The following is a 27,076-nucleotide window of genomic DNA, read 5'->3' on the forward strand; positions in this document are numbered from 1 at the left end:
TTCTGGTATATTCCGCATTCTAAAATTGACCCCTCAAAAGACAAAGTAAAACTTGTGCAATTAATGCTTAATTTTCAATAACTTCCTAATTAAATATTATAGTAAGATGTACTATCAAAAAGACTTTTACCCCAACCCATAGTGGTATTTAGTTATGGATGCTTATAAAATGGAATGGATTTAAAGCCTTTACTTTCAAAAGAACACACATAAAAACAAGACTTAGGATTTGACCAATTAACTTGCTTGTATAGTGTATATCTTTGGGGGGAAAACCAAATATCTCTACCAGAACTGGTATCAGAATAACAGTATTACTTTGATATCTCAGAGTTAAAAAGAGCATGCCTTCATAAGCATTGGAAACCCCAAAGACTTATACCGAAGTGCAACTATATGCAATTACATGGACTGATAAAAGAGACTTTTGCTTGTATAAGCTGGCACTGTAGACATATTTGAAATACCTGCTGACAGGCACAGCAGCTGAGCTAAATAACCAGTCAGAAGACACTGACAAAGTCAACCTCGTATAAAGATCTGATAATGGTGATATTTATATAGACAACTGTTCAGCAGCTCTTTTTTGCAAAATCTCAGGAGATTACATTTGTTCTCTCACCAGATGAGATCTCTAACCACCAACTCTCCTCTTCCCTTGGAGGCTGTACCCTCATCCCCAGCTGTAAAATAGTATTCCATAACATAAATGCAGTTTAAAGTCTGAATGGACAGATTGATAAACAACCCAAGCGATCCAATTCAATGTACCAACTGTTACCCAATTTCTAAATAGATACAGAGAGCTGAAAAACAAGCTTTAGCAGTTGATATTCTGTCTCCCCTCACCCCCCCTAAAAAAAAATCACTTCTCTGACATACACATTTTGCAAGCAGCTGACAGTGCGAGTCAGGTTGAAAGACATACTCCTGCACTAAAAAGCAAGTAGCCAAGATAAGAAAGTAAAAAGTAACGTTCTTATAATCTCAGTGAGATGGGACACTTGATCACATTTGTCCTACACTACTTGACATCCAATTACCAACTTCAGGGTGACAAATAATTTCAAAGGTAACCTCACGGCCCTTCCCCTTTCCCAGCTCAGAGCCACTAAACATCCTCACTTACACTTTTGCCTTCATCACCTCCGTCGGGCACGGGCTCTTTTCTGCCTAAACACGGCATTATTTCCTCTGCTGCTGCTCCTCTGTCCTTCCCAATGGTTCCTCCTTCATTCCCCAGCTTCAACCTCTTCCCCTCAGGTTGAGAATCATCCACGTCCTCCCTCCTCATCTTGCCATCTCTGCCTCGCTGCTTCACCACGTCTTCTGGGCTGCCAGAGGAATTTGACATTTTTAAAGTGTTATGGACTTTTTTTGAAGACTGATGAAGCTGCCTTTTTGGTGGGGATTTGGCTTCTGAGAGCTCGATGTGCTCTCGCTCCTCTTAAATTTGTAAGCGGTGTTTGGAAGCCGTTGCAGGAATTGCTCATAGCACTTCTGCTTCTCTGCCGCCCTCTCCTGATCACTGGGTAGCACTGTGCCCAAGGACAGTGCCCAGTGCATGCTACTCACAAGCTTCTTTCTATATTCTACCCCCTGCACCTAATAAAAAGTAATAACCTTCCCTATATTGATTGTATGCACAATTCTGCTGCTTACGTTGCCAAAACCCTTGTACTTCTGTTCTACCTGATCCAGAGTAATGGTGTTTCCTTAAAGTACAAAATATTTGCTGGACCTTCTTTAAATCCAAATTTACCTCTGTCCCCGAGGGACATAGTGCTTCTGGTTCTATACTGTTATTGATGCCAAGAGTGATTACCCATTGAAAGGTAAAGATTGCTTTAATTCCAAACAGCTTTTTTCAAAATTATTTCATTATAACTTTTTTTTTTTAAAGAACATCCTTCCTTTGTAAATTACCTATGTATCTTCTAAATTCATATTCCACATTGTCTCATCAATTTTGCACAATGTGTTCTGGTCCTACAGCTGTAGGAATGAGATTAAAATGAGATTAAGACAACCCAACATGACAGTTTATAGATCTTTGTTGCTCTCTCTGCCAGGTTATAAAAAACACTAACATATATAACCAAATGATTGGTGTAATAGCTGGACTTTTTTAAAAACAAGAAGAACAGTAACTTAGTGTTTTCATATATAGGCTACAAATGCTGCTTCACCTCATTCTTCCAATACAGAAAGCAGGGTTAAAAAAAAAAAAACCAAACCCACTGTAATCCAAGTTCTGTTTTCTCCTGCTTAAGTGCTCATAGATTTAAGCAAGGTTCCTTACATCTCGCAGAGTGAAGTAAATCCCTAAGAAGCCCTCTGCAAATATCTAGAGATGCTCTAGTCAGGGACTTGGGGACTGTTGACTTACAAAAATCCTTCACCCTCTTTCCCTGCTTATTAACAATGTGATCCAACACTTCCCCAAGCCCTTCTCTCTAACCTTTCCCACCTTTCCCTCTGGCTTGGAGCCTTGAAAGAGTTCTACAACTGTTCAGATCATCTAGCCCATACTGGAAGGTGCAGATCTATACAGTAAGAGCAGGCAGACTACAAATGCCCGTAGCTTTCTTCTTTCTAGTGTTCATTCACCGCTCACACCTGCTTTTTCCATCACACCTGTCCCACCATGTCCTTTAACCGCATTTTCTACTTCTGCTTATTCTTTCTGTACATTCCCCAATATTCCTAATATATTAAAAGACAGAAATAATCCTGAAACTAAAATTTTGTTTTAACTATCATACTGTTCAGGCAGATAGCGTATTGGTATAGTAAACTGCACCAATGTTGGCTGGAACAGTTTTCCATCCAAAAGCTTTGACTTCATAGAATCCAAGTGCTTTGCAAGAACTTGCAAGTTCTACCAGTATTTTATTTGTGTTTGAAGTGGAACCAGGCAGCTACATAGGCTGCCTCAATGACCAGTCCAGCCAAATTCCTGCCAGCACACTTGACAGGCAGCTGCCTAGCTTCTTGCATACTTGTGTCTCCAGGCTGTCTTGATCATAGGCAGAATCTGCTTCTTCCAAATTAAAAAATAAAACATTCAGATCCTTGTTTTTGAAACATAGCTGCTGTTTTTTAAGAAATGAAAATTTACAGAGACAGAGACTCTATTTTTGTTTCTAATTAAAAACAAACATTTTTGAAATGTCAATATTTTCATGCAAAGAAAAGGAGAAATGTCAAGACAACAAATAAATTCTCTGTTGGTATTCAGAGAGAGAAGGTTGTTCAGGCCTTTACTTCCTATTACTTAGTGTGCAAATACTGTATGGTAAGGATAGTGTAACAACTATTTTATGTTTCTACAGCATGTTGCACTAAAAGGATCCCTGATATCAGGCAGTTCTCTAAGACATTAATCTACACTATAAGTTTAAGTTGGAGCATCAGGCTTTATGCATGGGGCTCGCTTCAGGAACAGGGTCCAAATCTTTCAGATCATTACAAATTTCAGAAAAGGATAAAGTGATCAACCTGGGAGAGGAGTCAGTGCTACAGAGGTTTCTAGCTGCTGTCATTACTCTGTATTGCTACATCCCTTGCTTAATGTCAGCCTCATTTACTATTTCACCTTCTGCCTTGACTAGTTAGCTTAACAGCTAGCATCTTGGCCATATTCACTCCTTTCCTTTCTTTGACAGAAGTCACTTTGTACCTAACGAGCATTTTTAGATTTCAAGTCCCATGTTGGTTCTTCACAGAAGCTTTCTGATCATGAGCCAGCTAGAGCAATTATCACAACTCACTAAAATCTAAGAAGCTATTAACCAGGAAGGTATGCCAAACTGAGTAACAAAGTGCTTTGAGCCCTTGGGAATTCTCACACAGACTGTTTTCAAGACATTTCTGCTTGGAATCATTGTTAAAATATGCAATAATATCAACAATAAAATAGAACGGCCAGACTTCCACAGGTATCATATGCAATATTATTCTCAGCAGTCAGTCCAACTCTAGGCAGCATCTCCTCTTGGACTGTAAGGTATGCTAAGTGTAATACAATCGGCACATTGTGCATCCTAGGGCACTGTTCTGAGACGCTGGTGCTCAAACCGAGTGAGATACAAACACATCCTGGGATAGGGGATACCAAAAAAAAAAACCACTACAAAATGGTCTCTGATCTCTGTCTCTCCCTTCTCCAGAGGTGTCCTCCCTAACAGTGAAGAAAAAACATCAATGCTCACCTCCTCACCCCCAAACAGGGGGCAGTAGCTGGGAGGAACATGGGGAATAACAGCTACACCTATGTTTATGTATGCTCTGGAAACCTATGTACATGTTTGCGTGGCCTACGATCTAGGCAAAGAAACTGGCACTTCTCCATTTCCACCTGTTGTGCAACAGCAAAACACACCGAGCCATGAGGCAGTTGGAGTGATGATGGAAACTGCTGTCTCCTGCTGGGAACCCCGTCCTCCACCGAGTGCCACCTGAGAGCCATGGGATTTGGATGCAAGAAACCAGGGAATAGACAGGGGTTTGGGCAGAGGTGGAAAGGGGAAAAAGAAAACCCCTGCTGACTGAGTGTTATACCATTCAGCTGTAAAGAAGATTTTATTGTATCTGTTTTACAAATAAACAAGTGAACTATCAAAGACTACATTTGTTTCAGTTCAGGGGGTGAACTTCATCTCCTGGAAAATGCCAGGATGGTACCTATGCATTATTTGCATCCTACTTAACCTCTCTGAGTTTGAACATGGCAATGATCCCTTCATTAAGCTCATCTAGGAAAACAACACTCCTAGTGAATTTCAAGTTTCGAGGACAGATCGGCCAGGAGACTATATTGTTGCCTAACTGTGCTCCCATGGAAAGCGGGCAGGTTCAGTGTCAGTGGAGTTAGACCATTCCCAAGTGATTTTGCAATTCAGCTCAACCAGTTTGCAGCCACCATAATACAGAAGTTTGGTATATTCATAGATTTTAGCATCTTAATTAGTAAAGTGATGGGAATTACCTCAGAATTACATTTATCTCAGAGCACTATGATGTTTAATTTAATGGAATACTTGTTGCATTCTCTTAGCTCACCTTAGTTTGCAAGCCAATATAAGACTAAGCTCCTGATTTAAAGCCCTCTAATGTATTTCTCCTTTGCAGTGAAAACACAGGCTTTGTAAGTCTATTCGTGTTGCAAGACAACATAAAATGCCAGTCCTGCCAATGAAAGGCAATATAATCAGCAGTAAAAGCTCAGATCTCTTTTCATATGTGCTCTGATAAAAAGAAAAGGAACAACAGACAACTTATCCACTTGCAAAATTACTTTAATGGGAGGAGAACGGAATTGTAAGTTTACGTTAATCAAGTAATGTGGCACATCTGATTGTTACAAGGAAGAGAAGTTATTTTTAGTAAGTCTGAAAATGAACCAATAAGTATGGAAAATTAATTTTTCATTTATTTTGCTATTGCTTCCAAATTAAACTCTGCATCTCATCATTGTAATTACTTCTAAAAGCTTATATATATTTCATTATTCTTTATTATTGTTTTATGTTCACTAACAAACATTGGAGGCACGTTGTTTATAGTTTCAGGTTTCCCTATAAACTTAATTTCCTCTGTACTAGGAGCAGAGAGGGAAATAGTCTTTTAACATGGTGGCTTCCATATTACCTATATGTCAAAATATAATTGCAAGCAACACGTCATCACATTAACCAAGGTGATATTTTTGTCTAGAACGATTGAGAAATTTGGGGTTTTAGGGATAGACCCCAAACCTTCACGAAGTTATTCAAAAGGTACTGGAACAGGCTGTAGGTATTTGCAAAGGTTTCTGCAGGTTTCATGAGCACTTCGGAACTAGATTCATGACATCATATGGCAGGTTCAAAATAGTCCCTTGTAGGTGATGTAATAAATAAGATTTGGCGAAAAACAGAACTACAGAAATCCTCCTTCCCGATAACAGCATTGTGATACAGCTTCCCTGCATGCTATGTGCTCCTAACAGGAGGACTGCAGCTTAGGAAGAACTCTTGGATGCAACAGTTACTTCTGCTTTGATGACAACAACAAAAAGAAAACCCAAAATAGGATAGGTTGCTGCGTATCTCTTGTACAACATCACCACTAACTTCCTTCTGAAGTTCCTTCTGAACCAATCAGACATCAAAATATCCCCATGAAACTCTACCAGAAATGCAGCAGGACTTCAGTAAGCACTAAAGATCCATGGTTACTCACAGTCCACGGAAATACTTGCTTGTCTAGTCTGGGATCAAACAGTATAGTTTGTTTCTACTATCTGCCCTGGAGGATCAGAAACAGCCCAATGTTTATGCCCTCAAGTTTCTTGCCAAAGCCACAAGTTGCATTCTGTACAGGTTAACATATTGATTTCCATTCCAGCTGCCACCACACCTGGTTGATAAAAGGACAATATTCCACTTTGCAGATCATGATGCAAGACATGCACAACTATGGCTGAGATATACAGGTGCATTTGTAATCCACTTTCCAAATCTCCTTTCTTAAATCAAAGGGGATTAGAAACAAAGACACTCAAATCTACAATTCAACCAATTTAAACCACAACAAGAAATTGTATTTATTAAACACATTTATAAACACAATTCTTCACTTTGATAACCCAGTACTTTTCTTGCTACAAAACCATCATATGGGTGGGAGTTCTTTCTCCATTATCCTTACCATGCCATGAACTCCAAATATAGACATCAGACAAGAAACCCCTGACAAGAAAGTAGATTATTCCCACATATTTTTCTGTAACACTTTGAAATCTTTCTTATCTAAAAATCTTGCCTACCACCAATGCTACGGACTTCTGATTAAACAATGTTTACCATCCAAGCCCTGAGAGTCCTATTATTGATAATATTGAGTCTTAATAATGTTGAATCAGATTAGAGAATGTAAACATTTAACTGGATGAGGTGGTTTGTTTTAATGTTACTAATAAAGGGCAGAATGTGGTAGTAAACTGAACAATGGGATTAATTTTTAACCAAAGCAATTGCAGTTTTCTGTGGCCCACATTTAGCATATGAGGTGTATTGTGTGATCCATCTCCATCCTTCCCATTAGCTTCAGCACACCCAAACCTGTTTACCCTTTCAATAAGCTTTTCAAACATCCAGTAAAGTGGGCAGTTATTAGTAGGAACTATACATGTCACCTACTGCCTTGCCTGAGTTTTTCAGATCAAATTTCAGTCTTCTATTTAATGGAGAGTGACAACTAAAATGTTTTGAGGAATTTGAACATCCAATTCTTAAGCTGCTGCAATAAAGTCACTCTTTTTGGAGAGTAGAGTAATAGCATGGTCACTTAAGTGGCCCCTGGTAAAACACAGGCCAGAAAACAGTATTTCATTTTTTACAGGAAGCCATCTCAAATTATCTAGTTTCATCAGGAGAGCTACTCTGGATTCATACCTGCTGAGTACAAAGTAGATGATGCCATTATCAACATTCCCCTTACACTCACTTTCCATCTCTGCAACCTTACAAACCAAAGTAAGTTTATAAAGAGAACCCACTGAAGAGAGCCTATTACTATAGGCTTTATAAACACAGCCTATCACATCAAAAATTATATAGAAAGCATCAGAAGGTCTTTCCTATCTTTCCTTTAAAGGGAATCTTAAATGGCCAGAGAGTAAAATCTACTACTGAAAGGCTGCAAGCACTACAGGGGAAGGTGAATAAACAAACAAACAAAAAAAGACCAACTATACATTTTTCTGAAAAAGATCTTTCCTTCTGAAAAAATTGTTGTATAGAAGGAAGGTTTAAAAAAATGGTTACACTTACTTATTGTTTCAAAAGGTCAGGATCATATAAGTCAAGTGAGAAATTATACACCGGTGAACAAAATACTATAGCTGACAGGACACAAAGCCATATTCAAATGGCATACCAGACTTACACAGATCAGAAGGTCAGAATCCATCTTGGCATAGCTATATCCTGTAAACCCACTGCATGGATTCAGTCTCCTGGCAGACTGACAGGCAAGATTACACAGCACCGTACAAGTTTTGGTGCAGCATGCATGAATAGCATCGTTTTCTTCCCCTTAGCAAAGGCCTACTCAATCCACAGGATGCGGCTACAGACATAAAGGCTGAAAACATTGCCCCCAACTAATCTGAACCTATACACAAATAGAAAACTCCTAAGCAGATAATGAACATCTTATGTTTTCTCTCGTGCTCTTTTAAGTCCTCCAGAGGAAAGCTTTTCTTAGTCATTTGCACCAGCCTAAGTGCTTTGATGTCAGCTTACAGAAAGGACTCTGACTGTGATGGAATATTGTTTATGTGGTCACATTAAACATACCTAAGCACAAAGTTAATTTTCAGTGTAAATGCCCTTAAAGTGTAGCATCTCCCTCGAAAGAAGTATTTGGACTACTCATTTGAAAACAAAGATGGAACAAACATACAGTATGAATGTGAGAAGTGTCTCAGCATTGTCACTTATTAGCCGTTTCTGTTGGCTAGTCCTGTACTTTCGTTATGCAATCAAGACTGGGAAAGGGCACAAAACATGCCATTCATGGTTTGATAAAGACTTCCTTATTTGAAGGAATGTCAGGATGACAGAGTTTAATAAAAGTTAATATTCATATTGCAGCTATAACAACATGTTTGCTGAGGGTGGGTTTCATCATTTTTGTGCAGATCAAAGGTATTCAAAGCATTTTCACCCTGTTTTAGTTCTTGAGGGGAGCACAGGCCATGCGCTAGGCATTCTGAAGGGTGCTCAGGTTTAACGTCAACTGCCAGACATTGTCAAGACTAAGTTAAACACAACCAGACGAAGAACTTAGTATGTTGATGACATACCACCTGCTCAAGCTGATTAGTATAAAATACTATTTTCACTGTTGCACAAGACTAGTTCATGGCATAAAAATATTTCAAACATGTAGTGTATGTTACCTCATATATACAAAAGGAATGAAACTTTCTAGTTTACAACCCTCTTGATATGCTCAGAGGCTTAGATGTGCATTTATTTATATTTTACAAGAATTAAGCCCTCTTAAAAGGGTTAATTTTTAGTTTAATATTTTTTAAATTTAGTTTTTGGAGTAGGAGCTTCTGTTAGAGAAAACATTTTCAGCAGATCTCATGCTGGTTCGCAGACTTAAAGACCCATACAGCTTGCATTATGAATTCCAATGAAAAGCTTGAAGCTGGTTCATGCTTTTCTTCAGCAAGTTGCTGCTTCTAGGAAAATCAAGTTACCACAAAAAACACCCAAACCCAATTCAAGGAAACCAGTCCTGTTTTTCTACATGTAACAGAAAGAAAGCTCAGGCACTGACTGTCATGCTACAAAGCTGCTTTGCACAACATCTCTACAACAAATTTCACACTGATCTCAATGTCAGCTGAAAAACTGAACACTCTGCAATGCAAATCCTTGATAACAGCTGCCTCACAAATATTCACATCCCTGGAGAAATCACCCAGAACATCTTCTGGAGTCTAGAAACCAGGCAAAAGGTACCTCAGACAAAAAATGCTAAGTAATAGGAGGTGTCAGTCAGAAAGCTTGTTACTTTCGAATACTGTTTCTTAAAAATTAAGTATTATGCTAAATATTCTCTAAACATTACAGGGAACTAGCAAGCTTTTGTGATTGGAAAATTTCTGGAATCTATCACTTCGACAAATTGAGACTTTCTCAGAATCCCCAGTACACCACCTAGTAGGTGGGAGGAGGCCAGCTGAGGCTGCTGTGTGCAATTAAGGTCCATTAGTGCTCTCAGGGCCCTGATGATTCCATGCTGGAGGAAAAACAGATAGATAAGGATGGGAGAAAGGAGGACAAGGATGTATTTACATCTGTTTTATAGACTTCGGGTTTTTTATAATATAACCAGTATAGGAAGTGATTAGGTTCTTTCTTCAGCATCCTTGGTCATAAAATAAATATATGCCTTTTACTCAAGTAGATGGTGTAGTTAATATTACATATCTGCTTGTCTTGCCACATGACTAAGCCTCAGGCAAAAGGACAACAAGGTTTTCTTTTCTTCACCTTTTTCTCCTCCCTTGCTTTGTTTCCATATAGGTGCCATTTCCAGTGAAGTAACACTTGCTTTCTCCACCACAACAACTTGCCTTGCTTGTTTCAAACTGGCTTGCTACTAACTGTCCCCCACATCAACCAGGCAAGAGGAGAGAAAATACTGAAAGGTAGTTTTATTTGCTCTTTCTTTCCATTTAAGCATCCTTGTAAAGTTTTGAAGAAGCAGTATAAGTAGGAACATGCAGAAATATAGACCAGCAGAGACCAGCTTCATGAAACTCTTCTTTCTACGTGTTAAGAATATAATTCAGTCTCATTTCTTTTTGTGCCCCACCTACCACCAAAAAAAGTGCACACAGGAAAATTATTTATAGCACCCATTACCTCTGTAAGGATACAGAAACCTGCCGTCTCCAGGTTAAGGGTCAGGTTTTCCTACATAGTACTGATATCGAAGGGTTAAAACAACCATGGTGGTCGGCCTTGAAACCTTGAATAGAGAGAATAGAAAGCTCCTAAAACAAAGATCTGCAAATACCTGCCTCGGGGTAGCCATTGTTTCGGCGGAAGCCACAGCAGGACAGTGAGGTAACACCTTACCTTAGTGATAACAGATAGGACAAAGGTATGACCTCTGGCTACCTTAGGTAATTATAACACTAAAAAGCAATCCCCTAGGAGGAGACCTTAGATGTAAATGTGAGCCCACTTTAATGTAATGAACCAAACTAAAAGACATGCATGGATGAACTTGTGTACAAGTAACTGTTCAGATATTTTATTGCAGCTTCTTTTTATTATCGTTTTGTATAAAAGACCCCGTGTGTTTCTAAAAGGTGTGCTGGCTGATGTCAAATGCCCAGAACCCCACTCTGCAAATTGGCAATAAAGACAAATATCTTGACTCAATTTGTATACCAGGTGAAGAACCCTGATTTAGGGACAACAGTACCACCAAGAAAACTATTTTCCACAAGCTCTTTTTTTCACTGAAGGCTTCTGATTTTTAGTGTTTTCTATCCCACCATCTGTGTCTGTGGCCTAATAATGTATTGGCAGTTCCAAAGCCTTAATTTTATTCATCATTAGATTTCATGCTAGGAACAGACTTCAGAGTTTTGGCAGCAACAGCTGTCATGCATTGAAATAAACTTATTTGTATTACCAAGGCATGTGTCTGAAGGAGCTCAGATTTATAAAGCTGCCCTTTGCTCTCTTCTCCTCCATCTTTGAACAAGAATTCACTTTGCAACTCTTGCATACCTCCCAAATTCACTGGCACACCTGTGAACAATGATAAAGCAAAGGACCACAAGGAAGCAACTGACAAATCAAAATAAGGAGCTTGAAAAATGCAGCAATTGGCTCTCACTACATTTGTGAGGTTTTATTGTTCCTCTTTCCCCGTACTATTCCAGTTTACAATAAGATTTTGATCAGTGAAGTCAGGAGAAATGTTATCAGAGGTTTCATAGCCAGCACAAAAGCTATCATTATCATCATAATACTGGAAATGCTACTACTTATTGAAGGAGCAGGAGAAGACACAGAGGCACAAATTAGATGGCTGGAAGAGATAAGGAACTGCTGTAATATTCAGCCATCATTCAGGACTGGTGACTGTCATCTGAATATTCTTCCAGTCCACCTAGCATCTTCATCTTACAGCCTCTGCTGCCTTCAACACCTCTTAATTACCTCTCTCCCTTCAGCAAAGCCTCATGCAAACCCTCCTTTAAAAACTTTGTTTCCTACTCACACTTTGTAGCTATTGCTTTGCTTGTATATCATATCCCTTGTTTTTGCCTTGTATCTTTCCAAAGGAGTGGTGTCATGCTTCATGCTTTAAAAAGCTTAATGCACTAGAACCTTGATCATAACTAGGGCCAATAGATACTACCATAATCCACATATACAATAAATGGACTCAGTCAAAAGTGATATTCTTTTTCTTTAGTGCAGGAGTAAAGAGGAAGTCAGGTCAAACCCACACATGTTAATGTCAGACAGCCAGTTTAACCAAGTGAAGTGTTGGTAGAGTACAAAAGAAAGGTCATCAGTTTAGGTCAACCTGGAAGCAACAGAAATAGAAATAACTAAGCCACAGCCTTCCTCCACAAGAGAGGATACAAACTTCACATCATAGCTGAAATAAGAAAATAAACTTGTAATTCTGGATGTCTGCTATTACCTGAACGACAAAGACGACCAAAATCCAAAGCAGGTTGAACCTTACTGCCTTAAATGCAAGTAAGTTATTATCACAGATACTCCAGTGGAAATAAAGCGTATGATCCCAACCAGTTTTCAGCAAGTTCACTTTCCTCCAATCATCAGCCATAAAAGGAAGAGATCCCATTTCCTTCAGTCATGAAGCAGAAAGAAGTTGTCTCTGTCTTTCTTCAGAGTGTCTCATGATTGATGAGGGTTCAGCTTTACATGGGATTGAAAGGTATGTCCTGATCCATCAAAGACTTTTATGACACAGTTATCGAAAGCAGTTCAGTATCTAACAAACCTATCTAGGTTATTTGGCTCCTTCTGTTCCTGTTATCAAATGGCAAAAGCAAGGCTGCTATCTAGTTTCATTTATACATGCATTATCTCGGGTGCCTAAGTGCTGTATAAGTAATTTATATTAGAGAGAGCAGAAATTCCAAGAACTACAGGCAGTCTCTATTCCAAGGAATAAAACATAGGTTTTGAGCCATGACTAATGTCTGACTACCTGCTGCTATGTAAAGCAGGCTGTGGGTTAACAGTTCTAGGCCTGACCAAGAGCAACAGAAAAGATTAATGTATATCTGCTCATATCAGCCTCAAAATGAGTCTAGTTTTTTAGGTAAAAGACTCCTAATCCCCTTAAGTGCCCATTGTTCATTCTTAGTATCGCTTATTTCATTGATTTGTTATGCTCAGAATGTAGCTATGCTGAAATAAATATTTTTAAAGACACACTGAAGTGGAAAGTGGAAAGGTCAGGGGAAGAAACCAAACCTGGAATGCAAAGACATTTCACATCTTACACTCCTTTCCTTTCCCTCATTTGAGTATTGATGCTGTGTAATCACTAGCCTTCATTAGTTAATGCCTTAAACTTTCAAAATGTATTTTTCTAAGCAACAGAATGATAACCTCTTATGTTCACCTTTATGGAAATAAATCAGTCTAACATCCTGTACAAAACAGGACCAAGGGAAGGAGCACATTATTTGTTCTCCTTAGAAAGCAAAAGGGAAAAAAACCCTGCTGTACCTCTGCAGAAGTAGCAGCTACAGTAAACAAAGTATGTTTAGTTCACCGTTAGGCCCCAAGGAAAGCAAGTACTTTACACGTCAGTGGCAAGGAGTCAGAAAAGCTATTGGCGATATATTGTTCCTACAATAAGTTAAAGAAATCTGTCATGGGAGGTAAGAGACCAAGAAATTATAAATATGAAAGGACTAGATTATGGCGGTCTTTACATAGCTCAGGTTAAGTCACTGAGGCTATCGTGGTTTTACCCTAGGGACACCTGGAAACCTAGGTGGTAGGTAAATAGGGAAGCCTGTGAGAAAGCTGTCCTCTAGGGCAGAAAAGCAAGAATACACTACAATTCAAAGAAACTGGTGATATTAAAACTTCTAACTACCCTTATGACTGACAGAAACTCATTGGACATGTAACTATTATTCACTTACCTTGGTTCTTCAAACCACAGGGAGCTGACGCTACAAGCAGCAGCTGCCGCCTGCCATGGCCATGAGGGGTCTGCGGTGTGTGAGTTTTCCACCCTCGGCTGGCCACCATGGAGGGACCGGCCAGCAGACAGCAGGTCTCTGGGGAGCAGGCTAGTGCTGCCAGCCTCTGCAGCTGTTCAACCCACCAGAGACAGCATGTAAGCAGCCCCTGGGGAGCAGCAGGCATTTGAGGGGAGCACTGCAGCAGTTAGTGTGGGAGGGGCACTGATGGCACTGTGAGGCATTAGGTGGGCAAGATCAAGCAGGACTTCAGAGCCCTGGGAACACAACTGAAGGGGAAAGTGGCCCAAGGGATCTCCTTTGGCTTGCCAGTCAGAGATAGGGGTGCAGGTTGAGGCATCATGCAGATCAAAGCCTGGCTTCGTGGCTAGTGTCATGCCATGTGGTTTCTATGATGATAGGACCTTCTTTGATGAATGCAGGTGACGGGGGAGAGATGGGAGCCACCTATATAGAAGAGGAGGGAGAATCTTTGCTGGAAAATTGTCTGACTTGGCAAATCGTGCTTTAAACTAACAAACATGGGTGGTGGGTCCAAAGCCGTGACACCTGTGTACTCACAAGCTATAGGGTAGATAAGCACACTTACTAGAATAGTGACAAATGTTCCCCAAGCCTCCAAAAACCTTTTCCCCAAATCCTGCCTGGCCCCAGGGGGCCGCAGCTGTGCTCTGAGCACTGACACCAGTGTCCAGGTTTCACAGCGCAGAAGGATGTTTTGCTGGCACGTGCCGGCATGCTCTACTATAAGGGCAGTTTTATCGATTGCATTTTAATGAGACCTGAACAATCTGTTTAAAATTGAGATATAGCCTCTGCTTCTCACAGTTTTAAAGGTCTCCCCTTTATTTATCAAGTGTTTAAACAGCTGTACCTTTGTGGTGCAAACCACACAAGGAAGTAATTAAATTCCATAGCATTTGAAGTCTTGGAGAGAAGCCATTAAATTTAATAATAATGTTGGCTTCTACAGCAGCTAGAATAACACATGCACAGAATTAGCTGTTATGTTTTGACTGATCATTTCTGTACCACCTAGGCAAACCATGATGTTTAAGTATCGAGTTGAAAGTTATTACTCAAAGTCTTTTAATGAAGAATGAACGCTCCACATTTCTGCTTTTACAATTAAATAGGGGTTTGTTCGTTAAAGTATTTAATACAACTATAAAGTTTATGTGCTTAAATAGACAGATCCCACCATACTTGCTTTTACTAAATAACACCTCCTTGCATGGTTTTCCTCAAAGATTATCTGTTCTGAGGGACTATAGATATTTGTAGCCACTATAACTTCACTCTACCTTTAGTGTTTTTGAAGATATGGCCTAGCAGATCTGCCAAGACCAGACGAAAGGTTTTCAACATCATATGCTGGTGATTCTATTCAAAGAAACCCATCTCTTAATATTACAGTTGTATATAAATACAGACCACCAAATTACACTACAATGCATTCACCTCTGGATAATTTTTGTCAATTTCTGCTTCTATTTTATCTACAATTTTCTTACAGTCTTACATATTGTTCTTTGCTTCTAATGTTTTCAGTGCCTGTTTTTGTGTATCAATAGAAACACATGAACTTTTTAAACCCATCTGCAATTATTCTAGATATTTGTACATAGAGAAACTGAGGCATATGTTAAGGGGCAGACCTGCTAGTCACTCCAGACAGATACCAAAGCAAAGAACAGAATCTAAGTCTCAAAAAAACAGTATTCTATATAAGCAACAAAGTGCTGTATAAGGTTACATTAAATAAATACTAAATTTTACCTCCCTATCAAGTGTTTTCATAGGTCTGCTACTTTTCCCCTATCTTTAAACATTATTTTATTATAAATATGTGAAACTATTACAGTCTTGAATGGTATCAGTTTTAGACATTTTGATTAAAAAAAACACATAAAAGGTTGTTGAAAAGGAGCCTTTGGGGTCATCTAATCCTATCTCTCACCTGAAGAAGAGCTATTTCAACAGTATATCGTGTCACCCTCTCATGAAAAGAGATTTCTAAAGCCCAAGGTTTTGTAATACAACTGGGTGTTCCTTCTCCTGTTGCAAATCTGCCCCTTGCCATGAGGTGCCCTGACTAGTAAGAGGTTTAAACCATTTCAAATACTAGCTGTGTACCACAGCACAGACGGTTGCCATTGTAGTTCACACTGCTCTTTCTCAATCATTGCTCAAGCTGCTGCTTCTTTTCAGGTCCAGTAATCTATTCCTATTTGATTTTATATGTTATACAAATTCATTTATATTAATGTAAGGAAGAAGCATTATTTAAGTGGGAGTTGAGGTCCTCCATTCTTATTTCTCTCATAAAAGCAGATTCACAACTGTGTGCTCTGCATAGACCAGCTCTGGAAACTCATCTATTTCTGACAGGTTGAGTGAGAGGAAGAAATGACCCCTCAGCTTTCAAGATATATTTGCCTAATTCTCATTCATGTAAAAATTTGCCCCATATGTGTTCTGCAGCCATTTGTGACAAAAGTATTTTAAGTTGCCTCTTTATTTAAAGGATGAGATACCAATAGACCCTGAATGACTGTGACGTTACCAACCCATCTACACACCACTTTAAAACTTGCCTGTTTCTCCCTTGCATAAGGGAGCATTTCTCCTTTGTACCTGTTCTGCAGGATTAAGCTAGTAGAGACTTTAATAGTTATAGCTTGATACCAGATACACTGTTAGTCTAAAAGCACTTTACCAGTACCACAGACCAAGCCAAGCCTGTTAGTCCTGATAGCTGTACTAGCCAGTGTGAAATGCATTTTGTGCTCCAAAATCTGAAGCAGAAAAGTTACTCCTTAACAATTAACCTCATTTGTATATCATGGACTTGATTATTACTTTGAGGAGTAGCTGAGGGCCAGACAGTTAACTACATTGGTTACTCAGTTTTTTGGTGGAAAAAAGAAAGAGAACTATACTGGAAAACGACTATCCAGAAGTCAAAATCCTTCTACTACAAAAAACATTAGCTTACTTTTCTTTTAGCTAGTGGCATTACATTATCATCTTGTAGTCCTTTTCCAGGGGCTTATCTTTTCACAGTATAAGAATAACTAAAAAGTAGTCAGTGGTACCACCCACAGAGCACAGTGCCAGTGGCTGAGATTTCTACCATGGAAAAACAAGCAAAAAATTATGAAAGACCATCAGGTAGCTGCTGAACCTAGCCAACACTAGGGCTAAGAAAAAGCTTAGCATAAGCACTTTAAAGCTAGCCTGTTGATTTAAAGCTTGTTTGCCTAGCAGTAACAGCATCCATTTGTACTGAAGATGCACTTTGGTCAATAAGCACAAATACCTAAGCCACAAATTGGGCTAAAGGGATTTCTTCAGAAGAAACAATTAAAGGCTTAATGTGTAATACCTTGACTAAATAATCACAGGGGGGAGCAATAACCTTCTTGAAATACATGGAGGACGACCACACCAAGGAGGGAGATGACTCTTCAGGGACTAAGATAACAGGATTAAAATTTAGAATATCAGAAACTTTAATAGTGTAACCAAGTAGGCCATGGAATAATGGGTATCACCAGAGCAAAGAGGCATTTTATTAATACTATATAGACAAAGTACTCACAGTGAGACTGTGGAGAAAAACAATGAAACCTTAAATCTTTTTGTGGCACCATTTTTAAATAAACCTATGAAGTCTCTTATTGGAATCTTAAAATAATTGGGAATTAATAATTTGAAATACTTGGTGAGACTTTCAAATGAACATAAGAGAAGACTTTTATCCCAATCTTTCTATAGGAAAACACCTCTTCAGCAGAATGTTTTCCTCACTCTGGTTCATAGTCTGTAGGCAAAGAAACTCCCACCTTTGAAGGCAGCTGTACTTTCCCCCCACTCAACAGCTAAACTTCAGGCTTCAGCTAACACTGACAGTATCATCTTTCATTTCTCAATGAAAAGTAGTGCCTGCATCATTTCCAGAACATATTGTTACGTACAGTGATCGTAATGCTAAACTGACTTTTTAAAGATCTAAAATTTTGCCACATAAAACTTTGTAACTGAGAGACTCCAGTAAAATGGAGTTGCAGTATGAATTCCTAGCTCCAGGGAAGATATTGATTGCTCATAGCAGGAAGTTCCACTCCTAAAATATAGATGTCCTGCACCAGATTTATATACCGTAAAGTCAAACAAACTAAGTAAAGTTATCTATTCTCATCACACTTGATTAAACTCAGTACACAAATTCCCCAAATCAATAGTTAATTAAAAAGAGGTGGCAATTTCTACATACTAAATTAGCTTATATGTAGTATTCTATGTTCCCTCTTCCAGGTATATGTATACTGGAAGGAAGAAAACTATTTCAACTGGAAGCAAACTATCTATTATATTTTAGGAGGCTGCCTTTTGTTTCGGGGACAAAAAACAAAAACTCAACAACAACAACAACAATGACAAAAAGACCGCAGAAAGCTTTTTATTAATGTTGAATTACCATGAACTGTTTGAAAAAACAGATCATTGCTGGGTATATCAAGACTGACCATAGGAGGGCATTGCAAATTTGTACAAGGCTTGGCAAGCCTACACATAGACACATATTTGTATTAAAAACAAACAAAACAAACAAACAAAAACAAATCAAAAATAAAAAAAAATAACCAAACAAAAAAAGAAACACCAAAAAAACTCACAAAAACAAAACAAAACCAACTTTCGCCAATGTGTAAACCTATATCCAACGCAATGCAATTCTGTTCCTAGATTTCCTACAGAACACTACATGGGAATGGCAGGGATTTTATGAACCAAAGTAACACTTTGGTGTTGCACATCCAGAGCACACAACAGAGGTAATAAAAGCTACCCTGAATCTTTTCTTCTTGTAGCGGGCTCTTAGTAGACTTGTGTAGCAGACTTGTAACTGGAGCCATTAATTTCTCATTTCTCTTCTTTCCTATGCCCAGCTCAAAGCAAGTGTCATCACACATTCCTTACCTCTTCAGGAGTTTCACAAACCATTGCTGAATGTGGTAACCCATTTTGTTCTTAGAGCCCAGCAACCTAAGAGCACTGCCTAGCCTCTATTTCACATAAACAGTCAGTCCTGAGCTCTACTGTACTCTATGGGATTCCTTCACATGAAGCATGCTGCAAAACTAAGGAGTTGTAAGACTGACTCATGAGCTGCTCTTTACATCTTAAAGACACAGGAGTTTAAGAGTTTTCTATTTTTCACTGCATTTGACGTCCAAGTACAATACAGCCAGTGATGTGAACTTGCCAGCAGCAGAATGCCTTCATCCTATTAAGATATTTTTGGCACTTTCTTTGTTCATGTATTTTTTTAAGCTACAGAAAAAAATTATTACATATACCAACCTGGAGCTAGCAGGTGTGGGGATAGAACTCTTCACCATGTACCAGTACTTAAGGGGCAGCTAAAAGAAGATGGAGGTTCCCTTTTTACATGGAGTCACATGGAGAGGACAAGGGGGAAGGGACGCAAATTGCTCTTGGGGAGATTCCGACTGGACAAGAGAAGAAAAATTTTCACAGTGAGGACAGTCACCATTGGAATAATCTCCCCAGGGAAGTGGTTGACTCGGCCACATTGGACACCTTCAAGAGTCATCTGGACAGGGTGCTGGGCCATCTTGTTTAGACTGTGCTCTACCTAGGAAGGTTGGACTAGATGATCCCTGAGGTCCCTTCCAACCTGTGATTCTGTGATTCTGTGATTCTGTGATTTGTATTGTGCTAGTGTAAGCCAGCTCAAAATACACAATTAACTGCAACTTTGGCAGGCATGTTAGGCTTGCATATGCCACCTACCCCATTAGGTCTCTCATGCCTAGCTAAGCCTCAGGAAAGCTTGTTATTCAAACCCAAATATCCTCTGCACCCTGCAGTATATAATCCAATTTGAAGAATGGCCACACCTGAGTAAGACAATAAAGTAATAGAAGCAAAGGCTAGGACTTTTCACATGTTACCTCTATGCATCTATTTCCTCATGATAGAGTTGTTGTGACTAAAAGTTGTTGCTTTGGGGGAGTCAGTAAGGCTTCAATACAAGAAACACCTAAACAAAATTTACGACGCAGATGTACAGAACCATAAAGATAAGGACACTGCGGAACTACCAAACTCCTGTCTGGAAACCACCTCATGATCCCTGAGGTTCCACTCAGAAGCACCCAGGACAAACATGCAACAGCCTCATCACTGCTGAACAAGGAAGGGGCCCTGGTGATGCGGGATGCAGAGAAGGCAGTTACTGAATGCCTTCTTTGCCTCGGTCTTTACTGCTAAGGCTGGCCCTCAGGCACCTCAGCCCCCAGAGAACAGAGGACAAATCTGGAGAAAGGAAGACTTACCATCGGTTGAGAAGGATTGGGTCAGAGATCACCTATGCAAACTGGATCCTTGCAAATCCATGAGCCCCGATGGGATGCACCCGTGAGTGCTGAGGGAGCTGGCGGATGTTCTTGCTAAGCCACTCTCCATCATCTTTGAAAGGTCACAGAGGACAGGAGAGGTGCCCGAGGACTGGAGGAAAGCAAACATGACTCCAACCTCCAAAAAGGGCAAGAAGGAGGACTGGGGAACTACAGGCCAGTCAGCCTCACCTCCATCCCTGGAAAGGTGATGGAACAGTTCATCCTGGAGGTCATCTCCAGGCATGTAGAGGACAAGAAGGTCATCAGAAACAGTCAACATGGATTCACCAAGGGGAGATGATGCTTGACCAACCTGATAGCCTTCTATGGTGGTGTTATGGGCTGGGTCAATGAAGGGAGAGCAATGGATGTTGTCTATCTCAACTTCAGTAAGGCATACCACACTGTCTCCCATAGCATCCTCGCAGGCAAGCTAAGGAAGTGTTGGTTGGATGAGTGGACAGTGAGGTAAAATTGGTAACTAAGTATGAATGAGCTGAGTTAACTCTGGTGTGACTGGTGAACGAATGAGTGACTGAGACACAGCATAGCTGCAAAGCGAGTGTGGAGTTCTGACCACTGGTTCTGCTATCCTGTGTTGGGTACGACTGGAATGAAGCGATTGTTAACGTTGTTAGAACCAATAGCATGTGATCTATATACACATTGACATCCTGTGTGCCTTGTAAATAAGAAAATGGAATGGAGGGGAATCAGAGCAGCGAAATTCCAAAGAAAATCCCCCTAGGATGTATTCTAGCACACTGGAAAGATATAGGGGGATCGCCAGGTGGGAGTGTGAATAAGAAAACACTGTATTGAAGCTGATATTGTTTTTTAAGGAAAGAAGGAAAGTGGGATGAGGTTATGTATGCAGATATTTTTTCCACTTTGCAGAATCATCTGAGTGGCAGAGAGATTGTGGTATTAATATTCCAGCAGAAGATCTGCTGGTTTTATCTTTAGAAAAAGAAACAAGTAAAAGAGAACCAATTAATTGAAATTTTAAGTTTAGCCCTAATGTATCCTGAAAAGTCCTCTGTATCAGTGCCCAAAATTGAAGAGATTATCAAGCAGGTATATCCAGGAGTATGGGCTGCAGGAACCCAAGGGAAGGCAAAGAATGCCATTCCCATAGTAGTAGAACTTAAAGAAGGGGTAAGCCCAGTACAACAAAAACAATACCCCTTCAAGTTAGAAAACCAGAAGGGAATAGAAGGACTGATTAATAATTTTTTACAGCACAGGCTATTAATAGAAAGTGAGTCAGAATATAATACCCCTATATTGCCGGTAAAAAAGCCAGATGGAATTTATCGGGTACTACAAGATTTAAGAGAAGTGAACAAAATTATTAAGGACCTACACCCTGTGGTAGCTAATCCTTATACCTTACTTACTAAATTATGGGATAATCAAGTATAGTTTACAGTATTAGATTTAAAAGACTCATTCTTCTGTTTGCCTTTAACAAAAGAAAGTCAAATTTTATTTGCATTTGAATTGGAAAGCCCTACCACTGGTAGGAAAACTCAGCTTACCTGGGCAGTGTTACCCCATGGTTTTAAAAATAGTCCAACAATCTTTGGAAATCAATTAGCACAAGAACTTGAAACATGTGATCCTCCCTCCAGAGAAGGAGTCCTTTCACAGTATGTGGACGACTTATTAATAGCAACTGAAACAAAAACTGATCGTATAAAATGGACTATCAGTTTGTTGAACTTTTTGGGACTAAATGGGTATCAAGTCTCTCAACAGAAAGCCCGGATGGTGCAGCAACAATTCTTCACTGTAAACAAGCATTTAGCTTGTAACAAGTGTAAAGTCAAATCTGAAATATGTCCTATTTATAGCCCAGAAATGACTCACCAGTATTCTTCAGAGATTTTGTACATCTCATAAAGATATTCTATTTAAAACCTAAGCTCTGCTTGGTATTCGGATTTAATTGGGGGGCGGGGGGGGGGGGCTTGAGGGGGGCATGTTTCTTTTTTGTTTTTTCTTTTTACCTGTACATAGGATAATGAATTATATGTAGCATATAGCCCTTTCAATCTGTTCTTGACTACTGACAATATCTTTAGCCAAGTCTGGCTTCCTTCCTCTACAAAACAGCAGTACTATGACTAATTCCCAACAGATGTTCCTTTGCCCAGCTTAGCTAGTCCTTCAGAGAAACATTACACTTCTTCAGAGGGCCTTTTCCAGTTCTCTTGTATGTACTTGAAAGATATATCCTGTGTAATATCATCCCCACAGAATATATTTGTTACTGTAGAAACAGACTTGGCTACTTCTGTGCCATGATCTCCTGAAATCTTCAGATGAGAAAGGAAAGCAAAATCAGGAGTTGGAAAATATTATTTTTATTCCTTTTGCTTATGCCAGTACTGCTACCAGTCATTCCAGAAGAAATCAGACGTTGCAACATGGTGTTATTTGCCCCATTGTCACCTCACAAACATGCGTTCACCTTCAAATTATATATTTCTTTAATATATTTTTAAGGTAACGGAAAACGTATTTCATATCAAAGGACATGAAATAAACAAGAAAATAATGCCTTTTTTTGTTTTCTTTGAATTGACCTTACATGGCAAGGACAAGGGAAAAGTAGCAGACTCATTTGTCTACCAAAACGGTTTAATAGTTTCAGTTCCTGCAGTTTCTCTGGAAGCATGAAACCCTTCTCCATGAACACAGTACACAATGTATTCTATTTGTTGGGGTTTTTTTAGAAAAAAAAGATGTTGTGGCACCTATATTTGTAGATACATAGGCAAAAGCATTTCAACTCTGAATTTAAAAGATAACTATTTAATTGCTCTGAGGTAAATGTACTTCTAGAAATTAAAGCTGGATTACAGAATATAAAACTATATATAAAACCAGCAGCTATTACATTGTGACATCCTTAAACTATGTATTTTCTCATGTCACTGAACTGGCCTGAAGAATTAATACTAAAAATAGTTCTTTAAATAATAATTTCTCATCTATTTCACCTTCACCTGAAGGAAGATTTTCATTATTAAAGTTACTCCAAATAAATTCACATACAATTTGGACAACAGGGAAAAATTGTCTCAGAAGACCTCACTGTAGTTTTTCCAGTGTTGTCAAATTATGCCTTTGCAGATACAGGTGCCCAGCTCTCACTAACCCAATGAAAGGATGCTAAATATATTCAATTAATGCATGAATAATCCAGAAACACAAGATTTTGTGTTGTGCAAAGAACACCATCTATCACATCACTGAAGAATACATGGGTCTGAGAAGGTGGAATAAGAGAATTGCAAAGGCTGGAGACTTGAAAAGAGAGGTACACTAGAAAAATCAGTTTAGAGGGAAAAGATTTGTTTTCTTCATAGCATGAACTTTAAGAAAAGTGCTTTCCCCAGGACTGTTCCAGAGGAACTGTGGTAAACAGGAAATGGCAAACTTCAGTTCCAGTGAGATCAACACATGTGATGTGGGGCAACTCTATAGACCAGGCATGTTAATCTACCTACTTGTCACTCAATAACTGCATTAAAAAATAGAACACATTGAATTCAATAAAGAAATGATTTGGAATTAGGATGAGATCCTGAAAACTACTGATCTCAAAACAAATAAACCTGTGACTTACCTGTAGTTAAAAAGTGCATGGTAGGATTTTGGATTTTTCTCTCAGGAACATCTGTGGTGTAATCCAGACTTCATCTATACTGGTAATCCTGGCACAGGTGGGTTTATTGATCTCAATGCTTACTGACTGGAGAAAGTGATAGTAGAGTCGCCCCTTTGAGTTCGGTCTGTCCCTGCTGTTAAAAAAGTACTATAGAAGTACTGTGTTTCTATAGATACTATAAACAACAAAAGAAACAAAATATATTTTGACAAAAGGTCATGTGAACCGAAGCATTAGTAGCTATGGAACAATAGCAAAACACAAATACAATTTGCAAACCTTATGTCCTCATCTGAGAGACTTAGACCAGCATTGGTACTCAAGGCTACAGCCAGTGTAAGAAATAGGACTTCACCATCTGCTACCAGTGAACTTAAACATTGTTAGGATGAGTCTTTTCCACAGTGCATTACTCATTCTCACTGACATGTCATCTTTCACTGCCATTTGCTTTAGTTTAAACTGGGAATCAAGCTTTCAGATCAAAATGGCAACTGTAATTCCTCTGCTCTGGTACAGATCTTAAGGTAAGGAAAAGGCCTTTTCCCACGTTTTGGGATTATTTTACTTCAGAGAAGTAGAATTGTCATGTCCAGAGTGGCTACGTGACTATGTGTATGCATCAAAGGAATTCCTCTGTTCCAGAAGATCTTATATAACAGACTAATTGAAATATTTCTAGGTAAATAAAAGGGAATTACAGACCATGATTTATGGAGAAGAAGCAGGTTTGTTTAATTACTGTGATCTTTTTAAGTTATTACATTTCTTGTGATCCACTGAGCAAATCTATTTGCATAACTAGGTTTTAAATGCAAATCAGATAAAGAATTTTACTAAGTGGATGATTTGTACAATACAGCCTCTAGGTCTCTTGCAGAATTACTTTGATGAGGGAATGTTTCTTTAATTACGCTGAAGGCCGATTACCCCATTACAGCCACATTGTTTTGTGGATTGCATATAATTTTGCTGTTTCCAAAGATTCCCTGCCATAATTCTGAAGAAAATGCAAACAGCAAGCAGACACTTGAGACACATTAGGCAAGAGATGAAGATGCTTTAGTGATTTCAATTTAAGCTGCAACATTAAAGGGATTTTGTTGAATAAAACATAATGCAATAATGAGCCTGTGTATGTCAACTCTGTGGAGAAGATAATAGCTGGAGAGCTAGTTTTCCTTTCCTCTTTTCTAGACTCTTCCTTCCTTAGACTTATTAGTCAGAGACAATGCTGCAAACAGAAACTTTTATAGTATATGCTTTATTTCAATTTAAGTATATTCCTTACAGTTGTGTTTCACAGTTGAATAAAGTGTTAAAGGAATTAATTTATGTCAGCTTCACAGGAGCACTAATGAGATTACACGCTCCAGATTTTTTTACCCATTTATGCCTGATGTTAGGGATACCACAACGTATGGATCACTCTAGATAACTTGGCAATGTTTGCTGCCTTTTTAGAGAATGAATATTTACAAAGTTATGCAATTAAAGGAAAAGTCTTAGTTATAGTCTGTACAATTTTTCCTCATTCTGCTTTCTGACATCCTTCTCTTCATAGATAATTACACTGAATGCAACAAGGCCCTGAGCCCATTATGTCCAGAGCAAGGATTACATGACACCAATGAGGCTTGAAGTTTGGAGCTCATGGTTTCTTCCCTCCGCTTGAAGGTGCTCAAGTCTGAATTACATACAAGTAGGTCTTTTGTGACTGCAAGAACATCCATCTTTACCAGAAATGAAAAAAGAATAAAAAGTTAATAGTAAAGAAAACAAAAACTAACAGAGTTATTTGTTTTAGTTTCCACCAGGCCAGTTGTAATTTCCATACAGAGTTAACCTATCTATCAGGTTTTTCTTTTAAGACCTACCAAAATGTCTATAATCTAATGTTTATAAACAAAGAGGTGACTTCTAACACCTGTATTTGCACTGTTCTTTTGTTATTTCTATCTGGGGCTTTTATAGTCTTCATGGTTTTAGGAAAAACAACAGCCTGCTTTAGTGACACAAAACCCTTTGCTACAGAAAACTCCCTGGTTTCTATGATTGTAGTATACTGGCAGCATTTCAGCTTTAAGGAAACTCCACTCATTTATTCATGGAGTCATCATTTTATATGGAAAAGAAAGGTAATATATCAAAATCTCAACCATTCATCATTTAGAGGGGTGCTTCACCTCATAAATTCAAATTGTTTTAACAATTTGGCACCATTTTATTTAGGCTTCATTGAATGAAGAACAGCTAAGAACAGCCAAGCTTATACATCATTACATATATGAATGAACAGAAAAAACAAGAATGAAAAGTTTCGTAAAGACAAAGAAGCAACAGGAAAAAAAAAGGAAGCAGACAACCCTTTTTTGTTGAATTTAGATGTTAAAAAATACTGTGCCCTTGGAAGATAATATAAGCTCTAGGAACTGCAGGATACTAACAGTTCAGTTTGGAAGTTGGAGAGTACCCCAGAAGTCTGGCATACTTATCGTGGCAGAGCTGAACATCCCTTCACCTTTGGGGAATGTTGGTAAATTTGGTTATACTGGTGATCTAGACAGTGTTTTTGCCATTGCTCCAGTACAGTGGCCAAACACATTCAAACCTATTCTAATACTCTTGCAAAAGGTGTGCAGGGACCCTAGGGGAGCGACAATTACAGAAGAGCTTTAGAGGTGATCAAAGCTGTCCTTGCAGTCTTGTTTGCTCTTATCTCCAGTTTTGTTCTCCTCACAAGCCTCGTTTCTTTGCTGTTTGAATCTGCAGAGTTTAATTTCATTAAAAAAAAAAAAATTGAATCATTTACATTCTGGGTTACTGATAACAACTTTATAACTTTGATGGGCAATAGGAAAGAGGTTATGAATCCCAGGGGAAGTCTTAGGTTGTGCTAATTAAAAGAATGAAGGTAAAGCACAAGAAATGATTTGCAGTGCTAAGTGAAGGTTATAGGAACTAAAATGGTAGCACATATGTTACTTCAGTAGAGGAACAAATGAATGAGTCTACATTCTCCTATCTCTATACCTTACTGCTCAATCCTTAATGAGGAACAGAACTTGCTAGATTGTAGAGCCGGATGAAAAGCATCCACTCTCACCTCTTGAGTCAGAAAAGCACTACATTTTCAAAAAGTAAAGAAGGAAGAAAAATTTTCAAACAGATGTATTT

General features: G+C 38.8%; 1 protein-coding gene across 2 annotated transcripts in view; it reads right to left on the bottom strand.

Annotated features, from left to right (window-relative positions):
• The window catches only part of RBFOX1 (RNA binding fox-1 homolog 1), a 1,419,204-nt gene that overhangs the window by 1,343,182 nt on the left and 48,946 nt on the right, over positions 1-27,076 (bottom strand). The window contains exons 3-4 of one of the 2 annotated variants that reach the window (XM_064461968.1): positions 23,858-24,032; positions 1,130-1,334 (exon numbers count right to left, since the gene is read on the bottom strand). In XM_064461968.1, the coding sequence (XP_064318038.1) occupies positions 1,130-1,294 (165 nt within the window). In that variant the 5' untranslated portion in view covers positions 1,295-1,334; positions 23,858-24,032. Of the gene's footprint in view, positions 1-1,129; positions 1,355-23,857; positions 24,033-27,076 lie in introns of those variants that run through there. The other variant, XM_064461967.1, reaches the window with a different exon arrangement.

Source organism: Phalacrocorax carbo, chromosome 10 (genome assembly GCF_963921805.1).
Source record: "Phalacrocorax carbo chromosome 10, bPhaCar2.1, whole genome shotgun sequence".
Classification (NCBI taxonomy): domain Eukaryota; kingdom Metazoa; phylum Chordata; class Aves; order Suliformes; family Phalacrocoracidae; genus Phalacrocorax; species Phalacrocorax carbo.